This window comes from Microcebus murinus, chromosome 22 (assembly GCF_040939455.1).
Source record: "Microcebus murinus isolate Inina chromosome 22, M.murinus_Inina_mat1.0, whole genome shotgun sequence".
In the NCBI taxonomy this organism is placed as follows: Eukaryota; Metazoa; Chordata; class Mammalia; order Primates; family Cheirogaleidae; genus Microcebus; species Microcebus murinus.
The window spans coordinates 958935-978535 of NC_134125.1; the positions used below are offsets into that span (position 1 = coordinate 958935).

Sequence of the window (19601 nt, forward strand, 5' to 3'; positions counted from 1 at the left end):
GATGCTTTCCACAGAAAAACAAATAAACCAAGTGACTACATGCAGAGGATTAGTTCTGAATAATGGTCTAGACTCTTAGAAATGTCAATATAATTAAAGTACAAAAAGTGAAGTGCCTGTGCTACGCCCAGGGGAAAGCTGGCTACAAAAGACATTTGTGGGCCGGGCGCGGTGGCTCACGCCTGTCATCCCAGCACTCTGGGAGGCTGAGGCGGGCGGATCGCTCAAGGTCAGGAGTTCGAAACCAGTCTGAGCAAGAGCGAGACCCTGTCTCTACTATAAATAGAAAGAAATTAATTGGCCAACTAATATATATATAAAATTAGCCGGGCATGGTGGCACATGCCTATAGTCCCAGCTACTCGGGAGGCTGAGGCAGGAGGATTGCTTGAGCCCAAGAGGTTGAGGTTGCTGTGAGTTAGGCTGACGCCACGGCACTCACTCTAGCTTAGGCAACAAAGCGAGACTCTATCTCAAAAAAAAAAAAAACACAAAGACATCTGTGGACACTCACAGAAAGGACAGCAACCGCGGTCCTCCGAGAGAAACACGCGGGCGCGTTCTGGGGCGCTTCCCTGGTCTGGGAGCACTCGAGCGAGCACGCACAGGCGGACACTGCGGGCGGCTGGCAAGGGTGCGCTGGGGTTTTCTACCGTTCTTTCAATTTTTCTGAAGGTTCAAAACTTTTCAAAACGTAAAATTCCTGGCATTAGTACCTTTCCTTTTTTTTTTTTAAACGAGAGACTAGGTTGAGATAGATTCTTTTAAAATGACTGTTTTGAACCGCTCTTAAAAAAACACAAAGCCTGAACTTTTTAGCTACTGTTTAATTGTGGATCTACAACTCATCCTATTATCATAGTTCAAATGTAAGGCAGGCTTTTAATTTATCTGAAACTGTGGGACCAGCTACGAGGATCTCGGTGTCGTGGGTGTACTGACACAGAGACCGTCCTCTGCTAAGCCTCAGTGCGTGTTCGTGCTCTATGGCTCTTCCTGCTTTACAGAAGTTTCATCTCCAAAATGTTCCAGGACTCCCAAAAGAATCTCTAGATATCTTGGAAGCATAGTTTAAATATAAACTAAAATTCAGAAGTGAAATGCTATAAAGATTCTAAAAAAAAACTTAAGAGACTCTAAATCGACGTGACGAGAAAAGAGCAGAGCTTCATGGAAGGGGCTCGACTGCCGGCGCTGTCCCAGCTGCGGGAGCAGGCGGGTCCCAGGACCTGCGCCGGGCAGCCCGCTACACAGAGCCTGTACGGCAGGCACCTGACGATCCTGTTGGAGGCCACACCCCTGGTCACACCACCGAGGAAGGGGCCACCTGCCCCTGGAGTCTGTGCCCTCAACTCCCCCTTTAGAAAGACAACGGTGGCCACATCTTACTTTTCCTTTTAATTAATTAAAATTGATGCAGCTATAGACCCTGGTGTAAGGATTTCTGCCACGCACGGTCCGTTCCCCACACTTCCCTGGCAGGCCCCGCACGAGGCCCTCCCGCCAGCCCCGGGAGGGCAGCTCTGAAGCACAGGTGCTGGCCCGGGCCCAGAGGTCCGAGGATGCCCTGCGGTGACAGCCAGCCTCTGTGCGGACGCGCACATGTGCCCCCACAGGAGGACCAGCACCGGAGCCTGACGGACGCACAGAAGAAGGAGCCCGTAGGTTGACGTCCCTCCCGCAGGCCAGAGACGTGAGCAGCTGGAGGGGTCACGGCCGGGCCTGCGGCCGGGAGTCTGTGTGACGTACCTCTACACTGAAAGGGCTCTCCTCGACTTTCCCAACTTCTGCTTCTGACAGAGGGTTTTTTAAGGTCTGTAAAAATAACGCCGCTTTCCTTTTACGTTCCGCTTGAAGCTGCTTCTCCTTTGACTCCTTAGACGCCTGGGCCAGCTTTTCACGGGCGGCAGCGGCAAGGCGGTCCTCCAGCTTTTGCTTCGCTTAAAGAATAAACAAAACAAAACAAAACAAAACAAAACAGACGAGAGAGAGAGACGTTTAGAGCACGCAGTGTTGCATCTTGCTATTTTAATTTTCAAGCAGCATAAGGGTCATATAATGAATGCAGTCATTTAAAAAAATGAGTATGATACAAATTTCAGAACAGGCACGCACACTGGACAAATCAAATTTTGAATTAGTTTATAATGCCTTTTTAACATTTTAACCGTGAAGTCAGAAGGCCGATGGATTCCACACTAGTGAAAGCCGAAATAACGGGACCCTCAGAATGGCTCTCACACACACGTGTCCGGAGTATTCACGCCAGGCAGCGGTGCTCTACGAGAGTGCTCTATTCCAGACATTCGGCAGCGGCCTGGTCTGCACACAAGTACAAGCAGGAACACAAGTCTGCTCAGGGAGAGCACTGCAGCACAAGGTGAGTTCTTGACCGTGAGGCATATTGTGGCTAAAAAATTACCTCTTATAAATGCTGCTTGGTCTGTTTGTGTACATACAGAAGAAGCAATTTGGGAAAACCAGTTAGAATGGGTAAAAACCACAAAAGCCATCGTCAATTAACTCTTTAACGCAGGCTATAATTTATTTTGGAGCAGGGCAGGAGGACGGAAAGACGCCCCAGCACTGCGGGCCGCGGGCTGTGACCCGTGAAGATGAGCCGGGCCTGGAAGGGCGGGGGGGGGGGGGGGGGTCCCGCGGGGAGACAGCCGCACAAAAGGGCACCTCCTGCGCTGGCATGCCAGCCCGAGCGGGGAGTGCAGGCTGCGTCTCACCCTGGGGCTGCCCGCCGAGCACAAAGAGAGCCTCCATTAAAGCACTCCGCCCCGGCCCATTAGGTTTCAGCTGGCCACCGAGGTTCCTCTGAAAGGACTCGCCAGAGGCACCGCTCTGGTGCTCAGCGAGGAGCAGAGCTCATCATCTGACAGAGAACTTCGGGACCTCAGACACAGCACGCAACTCACAAACGGCTCTGATCTGCTAAGGCCTGAGATTCCACTTGGCGGTCTCAGTGCTTTTGGCTTAGCAGAAAAATCTTATATTTATGTATTTTCTTTCTTTCAAGAAGTTCAAAAGCTATCGACAAACCTTGCTTTGCTTCTAGCTCCTCCTGGGTAAGTTGAGGCTTCTTCTCCTCAACAACTACACAGGGTGGGGCAACTGCCGGGTTAGTGTGTGCAGCACTACTAGAACTTTCTTGGCCTTCTTTGCTTTCTTCATCATCATCACTGTCATCATCTAGCTTAACACGATTTTTTTCCAGGGGAAGTAGATCATTTTCTTTGGCCTTGATTGCAAAGCTTATTGGAGCAAATGAAGCTAGTGAGGAAAGGTGAGAATCATGACACAATTTAGGCAACTGGAAGCACAGAGCAGAATCGTCACAGGCCCTGCCACCCGCCTGAGCGTCAGCTGGGGGGAAGGGGACGACCAGGGTGGAGCCACATCTTATGCAGGGTCTGCCGCGGGACTGAGGTCCTGGTCAAATGCCTACCGCACACGGCGAGGCCCACGTCCCTGGACCCAGCACGGGCGGCTCACACCGAGACCCGCACTGGCGGGGGCTGCACGGGCGGCCGCCTTGCCCGCAGGGACGCAAGGGCTGACGCCAGAGCTTGGCATCCATACCTGCAATTTTCAGTGGTCAATTCTTATCATTTTTCTTTTATAAAATTTTTTTCATGGCTCAATATACAGCTGAATTTGCTTAAGTAGGCATATGATGTGACTCCACTATAAAAAAGGTATCTTTAAAGAAAACTCCATTACATAAAATAACCTTTTCTTATAAAGCAAAATTCTGGAATTCGTTCCTTTATTCAGCAAACATTTTTGCCTATTTTGTGGTAGGTGTCATGTTAAGTCATTCTCTACACCTACAAAAAAACGTTAAACACGGCATAACAGGTGGTGCAATCTTTTTCCCCTAGAATATTTGGAAAACTTAATTTAACAGAAACATGAAGGCCCAAGAGGAGAACACCTTCTCCATCCCAACCCACTCAACAAACATGGACTCCCTTTCTCATTCTATAAATAGCCCTCAATGAGAGCTAATTGGATGCAATACGATACTTTATTTTTAAAAACTGTGAGTAAATATTTATGAAGGAAATTCAAGCAAACCACAATGAAGTGGAATTTTAAGTGCACTGCAAACCCGCTGACTTTGAGAAGGAGGAGGATTATGGGTAAACAAGGAAGGCCCTAGAAGGGGTGTGGCCCATCTCAGTGGTGGCACCTGGACTCCCTGAGCAGGACAGCGTGGGGTTACTTGCCGGCCTCTGAGGCGCTCTCTCACGTTTAGCACTGTATGATTATAAACCCGCGTGTGACGTGAAGTAGACACTAAGCAGGCAGTGTCCCACCCCAGGTCTTTCGAAACAGAGCAAGCTTTCATCAATGATCTCAAGCTACACTGTACACACCAAGATACTAAATGGGAGAGCAGTATTTTGTAAGTTAAAAATAAAAAGTAGCAAAATCAGTCTCCTACTGACAATGTTATGCAACTGTATCCCATACTGGGACAGTCTACGTTTACATTCATAACCGCCCCCAGAACAAGGGTATAACACAAGGGATTAAAAATACATTCTGTAAGGAGAGTCTATAGTAACCATCTTACTGTGGTTACATATTTAAAAAGTCCTTATCTGTTAGAGATACATACTAAAATATTTGTGGGAAAATGCTATGATGATGGAGATTCGCTTGAGAACATTCTGGGGTGGAAGTCAATAAAGTGGCCGGTATATTCAAAGCAAGGCCGGCCCAGGGCAACCTGCTGAACACCTGTGCAGGGGGCCAAGCGGGGGTCAGCAGACCACCTTCTGTTTTTGTACGTTTGAAATTTTTCATAAGAAAAAAAATTTAACAAAATAAACCCTTTACTGCCTATGGTAATATGATCCCTTTAATAAACATAAGGTCAAGGAAACTTCTAGGAGAGAAGCCTTCACATAAAATGTTAATCAAAATCACTCAAGGGGATAGACTAAAATGTGTCTCCAAATGATTTCGAAATAATTCTTTACAACCATCTCTTCTTCAAATTTGAAAAATTAGCATTCAACAAAGAATGTATTAAGATGAAAGTTTTTGGAGCACTTCCTGCCAACGTGTAACATAAAGCAGATATTTTAAAGCTAGTATCTATTGCCAGGCGTACGCTCTCACGCCTGTAATCCCAGCGCTTCGGGAGGCTGAGGTGGGGTGCCTGCTTGAGGACAGCCGGGGAAACACAGTAGGATCCCATTTCAACAAAAAAGTTTAAAGATCAGCCAGGCGTGGTGGCACATGTCTGTAGTCCCAGCTACCCTGGAGGCTGAGGCGGGAGGATCGCATGAGCTCAGCAGTTCAAGGTCACAGTGAGGTATGATCGCACCACTGCACTCCAGCCTGGGCAAAAGAGCAAGACTTTGTCTCTTGAAAAATAAAAGGGATTTAAAGAACTAACATGCAGTCTGCAGGCTTCCTCGGTTTACCTTTCAGCTCCACCAGGCGGAAGACAGGCTCCCCACCGTGCAGATGTGGACACTGAGCCCAAAAAAGGCTAAGTGACTTTCTCAAGGCAACTCAGCTCAGCACAGGGGATGAGGAATCAGTTCTTTCTGTAGAATTATTTAATCATGGAACTACTGCTTCTGCCTAGCACCCTCCTTCCAAAGCACATCACAACATATGGAAAGCATGTCCTATGAACGCATGGCTTCCCATCGAATCAAGAGTAAAACCCCCTAAAAAACCTGTGTGACCTGGGTTGCCCCTGCCTTCCACCTCACCACTGCGGCCCTAGCTGAGCACCTGCTCTCCCACCTGGTGCTTTCTTGTCCCTGAAGGGCTGGCCCAGGGCACCTCCTCACACAGGTGCCCGACCTGTCTCCCGCACACACTGATGCAGCCTGGCGCCCAGCACAGAGCAGCGAGCGCCCGGGAGCAAACGCTCCATCTGTTACATCCAGTAGGCTTCCATTTTTAAGGCAGTAACTTCTATTGCTAACTTCTAACTTCAAAAGTAATAAACACCCTCTATGGGAGATTTTGAGAACATAAATGAGCACAATGAAAGATCGACTGCAATTCAGATACGGAAAACACACACAAAAGAAAACCGGGACCATACCTGACAGCTGCATAACTGCTGTTTTCACTTAAGCAGCAACACCTTCCTGGATAAACAGTGCAGACACGCTTCCATGTCAATATAGACCATTTTTTTAAAAAGCAGCAATACGATTTCTTAGTATTGTCATGCCAATTTATTTTACATCTCCCACAACTGTTTCCAATTCTTTTTTTTTTTTTCTTTCTTTCTTTTTTAGACAGAGTCTTGCTCTGTCACCCCAGGTAGAGTGCCGTGGCATTAGCCTAGCTCACAGCAACCTCCAACTCCTGGGCTCAAGAGATCCTCCTGTGTTAGTCTCCCAAGTAGCTGGGACTACAGGCATGCGCCACCATGCCCGGCTAACTTTTTCTATTTTTAGTAGAGACAGCGTCTCCCTCTTGCTCAGGCTGGTCTCAAACTCCTGAGCTCAAGTGATCCTCCTGCCTTGGCCTCCCAGAGTGCTAGGATTACAGGCGTGAGCCACCGCGCCCAGCCTCCAATTCTTCTGTTTGTAAAAACTAACAGGCCCTATGGTGCATATCCCTGTACAAGCATCCTGGTGAGGGTATGTTTTTGGGGGTTTTGGAAAGGTATCACATTTAAAATTTGGTCCACATTGCTGGGATCTATCAACTCACACTTCCAAAAACAATGCGCCCACTGCCCACAGCCTCTCCACCATTGAGTATTATTTATTTATTTATTTATTTTCGAGACAGAGTCTCGCTTTGTTGTTGTCCAGGCTAGAGTGAGTGCCGTGGCGTCAGCCTAGCTCACAGCAACCTCACACTCCTGGGCTCGAGCGATCCTTCTGCCTCAGCCTCCCGAGTAGCTGGGACTACAGGCATGCGCCACCATGCCCGGCTAATTTTTTATATACATATCAGTTGGCCAATTAATTTCTTTCTATTTATAGTAGAGACGGGGTCTCGCTCTTGCTCAGGCTGGTTTTGAACTCCTGACCTTGAGCAATCCGCCCGCCTCGGCCTCCCAGAGAGCTAGGATTACAGGCGTGAGCCACTGCGCCTGGCGAGTATTATTTTTTAAACTATCAATTTAAAATGCAAAAACCAAAAACTTGTTATTAAGAATATATTGAAAAAATTTATTTACTGGCCATCTGATTTTCTTCTTTTTGGACTATCTTTTCATGTTCTTTGTCCAGTCTTCTACTGCAGTGATTGTATTTTCTATGTTAAGGATATTAACCCTTCATCTTCTATTATGTTAGCAATTACCACCATTTCCACATTTGTCTTTTAGCTTTATTCAGGCCCTGCCCCTAGCAGGCCTATTCACTATGGCTTCAATTCTTAGACAGTCCTTTCCAACTTCAAGATTATAAAAAAATTTACCTTTGTTTTCTTCTACCTTTATGGTCTTTTTTACATTTAAATACTGAATTTATCTGGAATTACTGTTGTTAGATGTGATGTGTCTTATTTTTTTCCCAAAATGAAAAGCCTGTTTTTCCAACATCAGTTATTATTAAATAAGTTTTATCATCAAAATTTCTCAGCATCTACTGAGATAAAAGTATGAAAAATCTTCCATCTGTTAATACGACAAATTGCAATGGAAGATCTGTTACCATTCTAACATACAACTGGATTCAGTTTAATATTTTAACATCTATACTTGAAAGTGACGGTGGTCTACGGATTACTGAGCTTTGAGAGCTTCATAATTTCCATCTTTCTTCATGCTCTGGAGTAGGTTTAATGACACAGGCGTTCTATTTCTTGAGGGTAAATTAACCTGGCCTTGGTCTTGGCCGACTGCCTGGTTTTAGAGGCATTTCACTGACCAACATTTTAAAATTCTTTCACAGATCTATGTCAGTTTCCCATCTCTTCTGGAAACAATTTCACCAATTTATATCTTCTTAGAAAATAACATTTTTCAAATTCATTCAAACCTAAAGAAATCTATATGTTATTCTTGTGAATGTTCATGCTGCAAATTTGCATTTGTTTTTCTCTATATTAAACATGCACAATGACTATGTATTTTATTGGTCTTTCCTTATTATTTTCTCATGAACTTCTGCCTTTTTACCGATTTTCCTTTTCCTGCCTTCCTTAGATGCATTTTAGTTTCTTCCTAGGTCTTCGTTCAAAGCTTGTTTTATTTTTTGTTTACCAACCTAAACATACAAGGCTATACATACATTTTCCTCTGCATAAAGTTTCACTGCATTTGATGGATTTTTTATAAGGAATATTCTCATGGCCCTTACTTTCGCTGACCCATGGTTTCAGTGCTGACGCGCCTGCCCGTCTTTCTGCTCCAGCCTTCAGGACACAGATGGCTCTGACTCATGGCGAGGCCACATTCCCATCATTAATTTGAAAATGCATTTACTCTCTAACCTGCATTTTCCCGGTTAGCCATTCACCCTGTCGTCCGGTTACCTGAGATCCCGCTCTTCCCAGACAAGGCGAACCCAGGCAAGGCGCGCTCGCACGCAGCCCGGCCCCACGCCACCTTCCGCTCCAGCCCGCCAACCCACCAAAAACCCGAGACGGCGCCCTGCCCCAATCTGTTCAGAGTCACCAGACTGGGCAAAGTCATTCCTCCAACCATAAACCTGTAAGGTGTGCAGGACGCACCTCCCAGGGAACCCCCACGAGCTGGCCACGCCCACTTCTCCAGGCTTCCCCCGCTTCACGCCACAAGGCCTGGGCCCAGGGCCGCCTCCCTGGGCCTCCGGTCTCCCCTCCACACCAGGCGAGCACCTCCTCTGCACAAAGCCCTCCCACCCCACCCAGGGGAACCAACTGCTCTCGGGCGCAGCCACACGGACCTTTGCCAGCACGCCCGCTCCAGCCTTTTCCTTTGGCTTTTTATTATATCGGCTATTCACACCCACGCCTGTCCTGCGGGATGGGAATCTCCTTCTAAGAACACAAGGTGAATAAACTGAGTGGTAGAGATTCTCAAGGAATCTGCTTTGGCAAATAAAGAAAATAAATTTCGTGGGTACAAGAGTTTGCACACAAACAACGTTTCGGAAGTCAGATGGGGTGAAAACACGGTTTGAAATTTCCTCAACAGGTCTGTTAACCTGCGCAGCACAGGCCATTAGACACCTGCCCGAGACTCGCTTACACTCACGGGACTCCACGCGCCACGCCAGGAAGGTCGCCTGAGGCAAGTGGAGAGGCGCCGCCAGCCCCACCCTGGCTGTGCCTCTGCCAACGGCTCCTGGCCGTCAGAACCGACATTCCCTCTTGCTGAGCCTGTGGGACCGTGACACAGCTCGGCAGCGGCGTACCTTTCACCAGCTTCCCGTCCGGGGCGGTCTTGCTGGACGCCACCTCCTTCTTCCCGCCCGCGCGTCCTCCCGCCTCAGCCGCGTCTTCCGGAACGCCACCCTCCCCGGCGTCATCAGGCTTCTCGGGAGCGGCGTCTGCCTGAGCCTCCTCTGGCGCTGACGCAGCCTGAGAGATCAAACATGGCTGTAAACTGCTACATCAGAAACTATGAAGAATTTGTTGAGAGAGAGAGAGAGAGAGAAAGATACGGTATATATATTTCATGGGATAACAGCATTTGTATGTTATTGGCCAAGAAGCACTAAGGGATACGCTTCCAACTTCAGATCTGCTATTTCCTGCTACGACTGAAAGAAAAGAGAGGTGAAAGGAGATCTTCCCTCCTCTGGAAACACTATACTCCTTGCAGCTCTGAGACTGCCTTGTGAACCAATCAATTTTCATTATCTTTTCTCTGGACACTGATGACCTTCAGATGCTCCCAACGGGGCCCTGGCGAGGAGGGAGGGCGTGAGGGCAGGGCGCAGGCCACAGGCCTCCACCCTGGTCAGGACACACAGGCCAGCAGTGAGCACGCGCACACATTCAAATGAGTGTTAATACAACACAAGAGCAGTCAGAAACGGCAGACAGCCAGAACACCGAATGTGTGCAGAAACGGGACTTTTTTTGTTTAGAACGTGCAGGACAAATGATCATCAACACCCTGTGAGTGGGAGTGAACATTCTCAACAGATCTAAAACAAGTTTTAACTCTGAGGCAGTGAAAGCTAAAGACAGTATACACACATTAAAAAGAAATCTAGAATCAACAAGCCCTTTTACACATACTGAGAATAAACAGGAAGCTATTTCTGTATCTGTGTCCCTACCTTCAGGTACGTACCTGTGTGCTGTCGCCTCCCTCCTTCTGGAGGAAGAACTGCTTCTTGAACTCGTAGTAGGCGTTGTACTGGTGCCACGGCTGCAGGAACTCAAACCTGCAGAGCAAGGAAGCAAGTCGCTTAATAAGACAGGCGTACTGCAGTGACACTGGCGCTGTCCCAAACACTCCACGACGACTCTTTAATTTTCCTAACAAGTCTATGAAGTTGCTGCTTTTACAGCTGCCCGTTCAGACACGGGCGCTGAGGCAGAGGGAGGCTGGATCATCTCCTCAGGTCACACCGGAAATGCAAACTCGTGCTTTCCGTTTTACTACCTGAGGCATGGAACGTTATATGATTTGAAAAAAGAAACGTTTGCGTCTACATTTTGAAGGCAGATTCTTGAAAAGCATGAATTCCAGCCTTTTATTTTAGGTAGCTTCCACATTTCTACTTAAATAACAAAACAAAGCAAACTGAAACGAAACCAGGTAACGCAATAAGAAACACCAATCCAACTCTAAACAATACGAGTATAAATCTAAAAACATTTGAGTGGAGAAAAAGGATTAAAAACATAAAAAAGGAATTATGCATCTAGATTTAACAAAAGCTAAACTAAAACCCCAAATACCATATTCCAAATATATAACATTTTCATCTGACCTTTGATCATTCTTGGCACGAACGCTGGTCTCAAATTTCAGGCCATTCCTGGCGACGTATTCCGCCAGCTTGTCGATCACGGGCTGGATGTCGGGGGGCGGGGGGATGATGGCGGCCGCGGGAGCAAGTGCACTGCGGAGGAGACCCCGTCAGCTGCGTGGCCCCGGCGCCCCGTGAGCTGCTGGCGGGGCCTCTCCCGGCTCAGACGCTCACAGGTGCGCGGGTCACACACGCACGAGGAAGGCGCTTACGGAAGGTGAAGCTAAGTAGAGTCAGTCAGACAGAGGCCGTCGTCGTTAACAGTGAAAACGGGGATTTTATTGAAAAATGAGGCGTAAAATGATAAGAACAGGTTCATTTTCTTCCCCTCCTAGTTAACATTTCCCTCCAATCCCAAGCTAATTCTTAGAAACAACTAAGAATAAGTCAAGGGTTGGCTTTTTGTTATACTGAAAAAGCTGGCTAGCATGACTCAAAATCCTTCATTTCATGTTTGACTTTCTCAGCGTGATCCGAAAGAGGGTCACCTTCGCAGAAACAGTCAAGTGTTTCGTTAAGTTTCCCAAGAGCCTCTTGTAAACATGGGACACTCTAGTCCCTCTGATGAGGCACCTGCTCTGTACTCGCCCACCCACAGCACCGAGGAGCCCTTTCTGCTGGAGGGCCGGGCGCCCTGTTGCTGTCTGCGTGGGGTGCCTGGTCTAACTGCCAGGTCCCCACCTGCCTACGGCTCGTGCGAGACTCAAGAAGCATCCCAATGCCACCATCGGCAACTCTCTGGCACCCTGCGTGTCTGGCAAACAACTGCGTGCAGCTCCACCTCACGGTGAATTTCGCACCGTCCATCAGCAGAACTCTCGAGAACAGACACTGGGGGTGCGGGGCAGGTACGGATGCGAGACCAGAGTGAGAGTTTCTAAGTGGTTGGACTTCCTTGCACAAGAATTTGCATGTTATGACGATTGCTGTTTCCCTGTCAACTTTGTAACTTGGGGGTTTGGATGATGATGACTCAGATGATGGAGCGAGCCAGATCACCACCCCCAAGTGCGATAGAGAAGGCCCTGGTCACTGCTGTGTTGAGTGGCTCCGGCAGGCAGCACTGGGCCGAGCACGCTTACCTTGTGGTGGTGGTCGTGGAGGTGGCCCCGCTGCTCGTTTTGGCTGTGGTTGGTGGTGGTGGTGGCGTGGTCCCGGGAGGCGGAGGGGCAGTGGTCGTCACCCCGGGGGAGCTGGACACGGTCACGCCAGCAGGAAGGGTGCTGTAGTAAGTGGCCACGTCGATCCCCGGAGGGGGAGGCGCCAGGCAGTAGGTGCCGTCCGGCAGCATGTAGTAGCTGTAATACATGGCTGCCACCGCTGCTGCAGAGACACGGTTTTGGGACGTGAGTGTGGCCAATGCCAGGCGAGGCTGTGAGTCTACACTGCAGTAGAACGGGGTGCTTCCCCAGACGCAGTGTAGCGCCTACCTGTTTCCAACCGGGCCGTTCCCTGTCCTGCTGCCCACACCATACGCAACTTAGAACTAGGTGAAGCTAGAACACACACCAGGGACAAACGGAGAGCGAGTGGCGTGAGGACATTCCGAGCAACCAGACGTGAATGTTCTCTAGACAAATTACTGCTCTCCCTAACTTCAGAATGTGCAGAATGGGAAAAAGTCCCCCCTCTAGAAGCAACTGGTCAGCCTGCCGAGCTGATCTGTGCTCACGAGAAAGCACACACGCACACGGACGCCCTCGGCTCCCCCAGTCTGACGGCAGCTCTGCGTTCTCTGCACCTCACTTTTCTCATTTACACGTTCCTCTCGGAAACCGTCCCGGGTGTGAAGCTGTGCGGCTCGCGCCAACACTGCCCAACGCCTGCCCTGCCTCACGGGGTGCCGCAGCATTGAAGGCGCTCTGAGGGACACTCGGGGTTTCGGGGCTTTGGCAGCACAAACAAGGACACACAGCGGCTTCCCGCACACTTTGAACACGTACACAAATATCTACAGGATAACAGCACACTGTTTTAACAGTTAGACATCCCGTACATTTATCCATCTTTTTTGGGGAAAATGTTCAAAACCAGCACAAGTGACATAAGATTCAAGGATACGGCTACACGTTTTTATTGCTAACCCTGCTGTAGATGGGCAGCGGTTCCGACTGCAGAGACCTAACATCTTCTCCATTAGGGATGGCAAAAAGATTCTTCTAACTAAGAAATTTTATTTTCATTTTCAATTAATTCATTTGAAAATAGTAACATTAAACAAAGCTTCACACTGACAGTTTCCAGCAACGTATGTGATGCGGGGAGAGGACCACGGAGACACACAACTCCAAATTTCTCAGGGACAGCTAGATCGTGGCCTCTCCACCGGAGGCCAGAAAGGTGCACGATTCCTATGGGCCACAGGACACTCACCCCTTAACGACTTCCCGCTTATTAATTACACACGTATGGACTCCCAACTGTCACTCTCCGGCTCAGTGTCACACACCAGCCACTGTCACACAGGAACGGCAACACTACTTTCAAAGACAGGTGCCTCAACGCGCTGCTCAGTGTCACACACCAGCCACTGTCACACAGGAACGGCAACACTACTTTCAAAGACAGGTGCCTCAACGCGCTGTGCGCACTGCACTGTCCTCACACAGAAACACGCAAACGTCGTCTCTGGAGAAAGACCCGGGCCACGGCGAGCCCGTCTGACGCAACTGGGGCTAGGGAGGGACCGGCAGCAGGACAGGGCTCTGTGGGCTCCCGGGGGCCGGGTCTTGCCTGCATTCTCTCTGCAACCCCAGCGCTGAGCACTCAGTATTTGTGGGGTGGACAAACCGATATGGTGGTTCAAAGACAGACTTCCTGTCAAGATCGGGCGTTCAAACATAAGCAGGCGCTTACGTAAGACACAACATCATCCTTTAAAGAGTGGGATTACTACTGCTGCCCATCCCCCTTGGAACAATCAAGCTACTGTGGGTCCTGCTTCCCAGCCCTGGGCACGGCCAGCACAGCAGAGGTGGTGGCGGCCTGGCCTCCCGCAGGGGCGCCCAACAAGGCGCCCTGTGTCCCTGGGAGGGCAGCCAGCCAGACCGCCCCGACAGTGCAGACCGGCTGTTGCCGGCCCGAGCCTCGCATCTCAGCAGGAAGGACAGAAACCCCATGTCCTGTCCTGGACTGTCAGTCTCTTGCCTAAAGAGAAACCCAAGTAGATTTTAAACTGAAGCCATAAGGAAGATATCTGAATTCATAAAAACAAACAAAAAAGTTTGTAACTGTTTCAACTAGATGTATCACAGAGCTCTGACTCGATACATTATTTATGTAAATGTGTAGAGAAGGATAATCACAGTTAGATAGAAGTGAATAAACCGTTACTGCTTTCAAAACTGAGTATCATTCCTTTGAAAGTACTAATATGCAGGCCGGCATGGTGGCTCACACCTGTAGTCCCATCTACTTCGGAGGCCAAGGCGGGAGGATCTTTTGAGCCCGGGAGTTGGAGGCTACAGTGAGCTGTGATGACACCATTGCACTCCAGCCTGGGCAACAGAGTAAGACCTTGTCTCAAAAAAAAAAAAAAAGAAAAGAAAAGAAAAAAAGAAAGTACTAATATGCAGACTGTTAGTCTACATGACCTTCCTGAACCTTCCATCATGTTAAACATGATTAAAACAAAGTGTTAAAAAAACAGCACTGGGCCGGGCGTGGTGTCTCACGCCTGTAATCCTAGCACTCTGGGAGGCCGAGGCGGGCGGATTGCTCAAGGTCAGGAGTTCGAAACCAACCTGAGCAAGAGCGAGACCCCGTCTCTACTATAAATAGAAATAAATTAATTGGCCAACTAATATATATAGAAAAAATTAGCCGGGCATGGTGGCGCATGCCTGTAGTCCCAGCTACTTGGGAGGCTGAGGCAGCAGGATTGCTTGAGCCCAGGAGTTTGAGGTTGCTGTGAGCTAGGCTGACGCCACGGCACTCACTCTAGCCTGGGCAACAAAGCGAGACTCTGTCTCAAAAAAACCCAAACAAACAAACAAACAAAAAAAAACAGCACTGCTGGCAAGATGGCAGACTGACTCAGAAATTCACCTACTACAAATATCTAAAAATGCTGGCTAAAATATGACAAAACATTTAAAATGCACAGCTGAGCTTGCAGAAAGAAAAACAGGCTATCTCCAGGTGTGAAAATAAAACTAACCCCCAAACCTGAAAACGCCTCCTGGCACAAACCCAGGCCTGGGCCCAAAGCCAGCTGCGGCGCTGTCCACACTGAGAGCCGGCCGGCTGACGCCCCGCGCGCCCTCCGCCCAGCCCGGGTTCCCGCGGGACGGCAGGGCTTGAGGCAAACGGGGAGGACGGTGTGCGGCTCCCGTGGCGCAGTGTGCTAGGGCTTCTCTGTGCGCACTTTCTGATTCTTACCAGTGAGACTGAATTAAGTCTGAAAATCTCCCTGCATTTCAAAACGACTCTGGGAGAGGAGCCGTCTGTCTTGGTGCGGGGAAATGCTTACTGCCGGCGGGCGCTCTGGGCACCACCGTGCTGCCAGCGAGCGGCCCAAGAGCCCCCGTGGCAGCAGTGGCTCATGAATTTTACTATGTGGCTCCAGGGCCAGCTCTCTAGGATTCTCATTTTGTAGGCTGTCAGCAACACGAAGGTTCAGGGAGGAAGTGGGGTCAGTCCTTCCCCGTCGACACTGATCCCACACACTGATCCCCAGGTAGCAGGTGTGCCAGGACAAGGCCCCCTAGTCTGAGGCCGGCCTCTCGGGAGGTCTCTGCCCCTGCTCAGCCCGCCCTCTGCCCCTGCCTATGGGAAGCCCCTCTTCAGCTCACGCCCAGGGGTGTCTAGGGCCACTTCTTTAGGGAGGCTCCGGCCCCAGGCAGGCTCGGGAGGCCCTTGCTCTGGCCTCCCGTGGGACCCTGCGCAGTCCCCCGTTTCCTGCGACACCAGGACTGAGGGTGCAGCGACGGCCACAAGGGCTCCACATCCTACAAACAGTGACAGTAACACCTTGGCAGCCTGCACAGCTCCCAGTACATAAAATATGTAAATTCTTACAAGGCACACCTATTTTATTAATAAAAGAATGTTAAAAAGACGGCACTGTGTGTTAGCGCTTGTGTCACACGAGCACATCTGAGAAGCAGCAGCAAGGCAGCCTTCCATCTCCTGCCGTGGAGAGACGGGGGACAAGGCCCCCACCCTGCAGTGGATCCTGGCAGTGGCGGGGAGGGGTGCTGGTGCTGTGGGGCCCCGCCCGGCGGGAGCGGGGTGCTAGCTAAGAACATCTCCCGGCGGGCTCCTGACGGGGAGGAAATCCACTCTGGGATGCTTTTAGGGTTGCACAGGAGAGCAGAGGACGGGTCTTCCAGGGAAGGCCGCTCTCCCAGGAGGGAAGACAAAGGGGCCAGAGGAGGTGAGCCCGTGTCAAGAACCGCCCACACCACTGCCAGCAAGAGCTCAGCTGGAAGGAAATGTGCCCCGAGGCACCTCTGAGAGGAATCTGGGAAGACAGGAATTCAGTAAGGCACAAAGAGGAGGAAAAATCGCCAGATGTGATCAGAAGGGAGACTGCCAAGCCAGGGTCAGCAAAGCGGCACAGCCCAGTTGTCACACAGCCCAGAGCAGAAAGGCTTTTACGTTATTAAACAGCTGGGAAAAAAACCAAAGTAATAATTCATGATGTAAAAATTATGCCTTGGCGGAAGTCTGCTGACCCCGCTGAAGGGCTGAGAACGCAACAGAGGCACGAACAACACGGTCACACAACCAGCAACACTCTCACCGCCGGGAGTAAAACGGACGCGGCTGGAAGAAAAACCCGAGGCGCCCACACAGAAGGTGGACACGATCATGCTCAACGCCAGCCAAACAGAGAAGAAAACAGCAATCAGAGAAGGATGGACGTGGAAGGAAAAGAGGATCCAAAGTAAAGAAATTCTAGGCATGACAGGATTAGATAAGAAAAAAGCCCACCAAAATAAAGAACTTGGTGTCTTTTAAGTGAAGAGCCTAAGAAATGGGACAGAAAAGGTATTCGGAGGTACAACGGAAAAGAACTTCCCTGAAGTGAGAAGTGAATCTCTGACTGAAAGGTGTACAACAGACTCCAGGAAAAACGGGAACGCATGATTAAGTTCATAAAGTTTAAGGGCAAGGCGCGACTTCCTGGGTGTCTGGTGAGAAAGGGCCCCCACCTAGCAGGGCGGGGCGCAGAGGGGAGGCCTCGCCCCTCCTCACAGCAGCAGTGGGTCCGGGCCACACAGGACTGACACTCCTCAGCCCCAGGCACGTGTGACTCGGTGTCACCCCTGCCAAGCCGCTGTGCAGGTCAGAAGGCAGCAGGCCAACGTCCCCAAACACAAGGGAACGATGAGAACTGCACCAGGAGCGACCGACGAAAACCAACCGATGAACAAACCCGAACAACCAGCCAAAGGCAAACACCAGCAGACCCACGTCTCCAAGGTGGAAGGCACAGTGCCAGATCCTACCAGAGCTCACAAAGACCGAGGGAGACAGAGAGGTGGATGGTGTTGCCACTCAAGGCTTTTATACTCAGACAAGCTGTCCTTTCCACACGAGGGGTGAGGCAGGCACTTTTCAAGTATGCAAGAATTCACGAGCTAGTCCCTGTAAAAACTTGTTTCTGAAATTCAAACGACCAAGAGAAGATTACTTGAATAAAGATGCAAATGGAGAAGCTGTGATGAAAAAACTAATCTGGTCAACCACATAACTAAGACTGAGCAGATAGGAAATTATACTTACAGAGCAGAACTTAAGTACTGTTTATAAATTCTCACAATGGAAAAATATTATCTTTTTCTTTTTCTTTTTTTTTTGAGACAGAGTCTGGCTTTGTTGCCCAGGCTAGAGTGAGTGCCATGGCATCAGGCTAGCTCACAGCAACCTCAAACTCCTGGGCTCAAGCAATCCTGCTGCCTCAGCCTCCCAAGTAGCTGGGACCACAGGCATGCGCCACCTTGCCCGGCTGATTTTTTCTATGTATATTAGTTGGCCAATTAATTTCTTTCTATTTATAGTAGAGACGGGGTCTCGCTCTTGCTCAGGCTGGTTTCAAACTCCTGAGCTCGAGCAATCCACCCGCCTTGGCCTCCCAGAGTGCTAGGATTACAGGCGTGAGCCACCGTGCCTGGCCGAAAAATATTATTTCTAACAAAAAATCAGGAGTTAAGGGAACGTGTTTTATAAGGACTAATTTCCTCTAGTTTAACATAAGCATTTCTGTTGACATATTCAATGTTTTAATCTGTTTCTTTAAAAAAACTTTAAATACCTGTATTATTTTATGGTAGGCCTTCCCCCAAATTGTCATTAATCAAATGAATTTTCTTAAGTCAGAATACTTCAGGAAGAACTTAAAGAAAATTTGACCCTCTGAAAATTATTTAAGGAGAAAACTTTATGCTATGATTTCTCTAGAAGGAGTAAGGGAAATAGAGATTAAATTTTAAACATTCGTTGATGGTCCAGAATTCTTAATATTAGAAATACGCTACTTTTTAGGCTTTATCTTTCTCAATATCTTTACATAAAGATGCTCTTTGTCTTCCACAAACACGAGGGTCTTTCTTTTCCTTTTCATTCACCATGATGACCTCAGTCTTTTCCTGTGTTGATGACGTCCATGACTGTTAATAACGGCTATTTCTGGATGGAAGTATTTTTTCCTCCTACTTCTCTTGACTTACAATAAAACCATTTTTACAAAAGGGCTTGGAAAGTAAGTAAAGCACTTCAAGGTCATGATTTGTAGGAAAAAATATGCTACAAACAGCAAAGGCACATTTTAAAAATTGGTATAGAAGAAAAGCTCTAGCTTAGCTGCATAAGTGGTTTAATTTCACTTAAGCTATTTATAGAATAAACATGAAAGAAATTGAGTTGGCATTTTATTTAAAAAAGAATCATAGGACATAACAGTATTTCCACAGTATTGCCTCTTGCATAATTAATTTTACCTATTTACAAACTATGTAATAATAAAAAATAAAAAGCATGACAACACTGTCAGGCTAATTAATAAAGAAATTATTAGTTTTATATACCTATATTTATAGAGCTTCTAGAAAAAATTTGTGTGTGTGTGTGTATTTCTTTAAGCTCTGTTGGACTTGAAGAAAAAAATTCGTTTAAAATAAAAATAGATGCTTTTCTTCCCTGGCTGCCAAAATCTAGGAAAATCTCTATCGGTAGAAAGTAAATAACAAGGAACGACTGAGTATATCCTCAGGTGATTATTAAATACCAAGTAACACCAGAGAGGACGGAGGAGCTCAGCGGCTCGACTGCCTGCAGTGAGTCTCGGCAGTGCGAGGCAGGCGAGTCTTCGCGGGGAGAGAGATGTCACGGGGCGGCTGTGCCTTGACAGCACACACGGAGCTGATGAAACATTCTTGGTACTGCATGGAATTGATACAGGATGCTAGTTCGGTCTCAAAACAAGCATCACACAAGTCTGCAGTTTTCTGAGAAGGTGGGTGGTCACACTGCAGGAATCCAAGCAGCACAAATGGCAGGTGAGGTCCCCGCTCCAGAGCTGACCCCGGTACCAGAGTCTGACCTGTCCTTTCGGACACCGACACAGAAGCACACAGAGACGCTTCCCTGCACTGAACACCACGCGCCGACCCTCCTCCTGTGGCAGGGTCCCAGCAGCCCAGGGGACAGGGCACCAGCACAGTTCACCAGTCCCCCGCC

General features: G+C 48.7%; 1 protein-coding gene across 7 annotated transcripts in view; it reads right to left on the reverse strand.

Annotated features, from left to right (window-relative positions):
• SFSWAP (splicing factor SWAP) overlaps positions 1-19601 on the reverse strand; it is a 64264-nt gene that overhangs the window by 16864 nt on the left and 27799 nt on the right. For 6 of the 7 annotated variants that reach the window (XM_012779743.3, XM_012779742.3, XM_012779741.3 and 3 more), the window contains 6 exons: positions 11999-12239; positions 10878-11009; positions 10232-10325; positions 9345-9510; positions 3049-3279; positions 1750-1940 (listed from right to left, as the gene is read on the reverse strand). In XM_012779743.3, coding sequence (XP_012635197.1) covers positions 1750-1940; positions 3049-3279; positions 9345-9510; positions 10232-10325; positions 10878-11009; positions 11999-12239 — 1055 coding nt within the window. The remainder of the gene's footprint in view (positions 1-1749; positions 1941-3048; positions 3280-9344; positions 9511-10231; positions 10326-10877; positions 11010-11998; positions 12240-19601) is intronic. The other variant, XM_075996412.1, reaches the window with a different exon arrangement.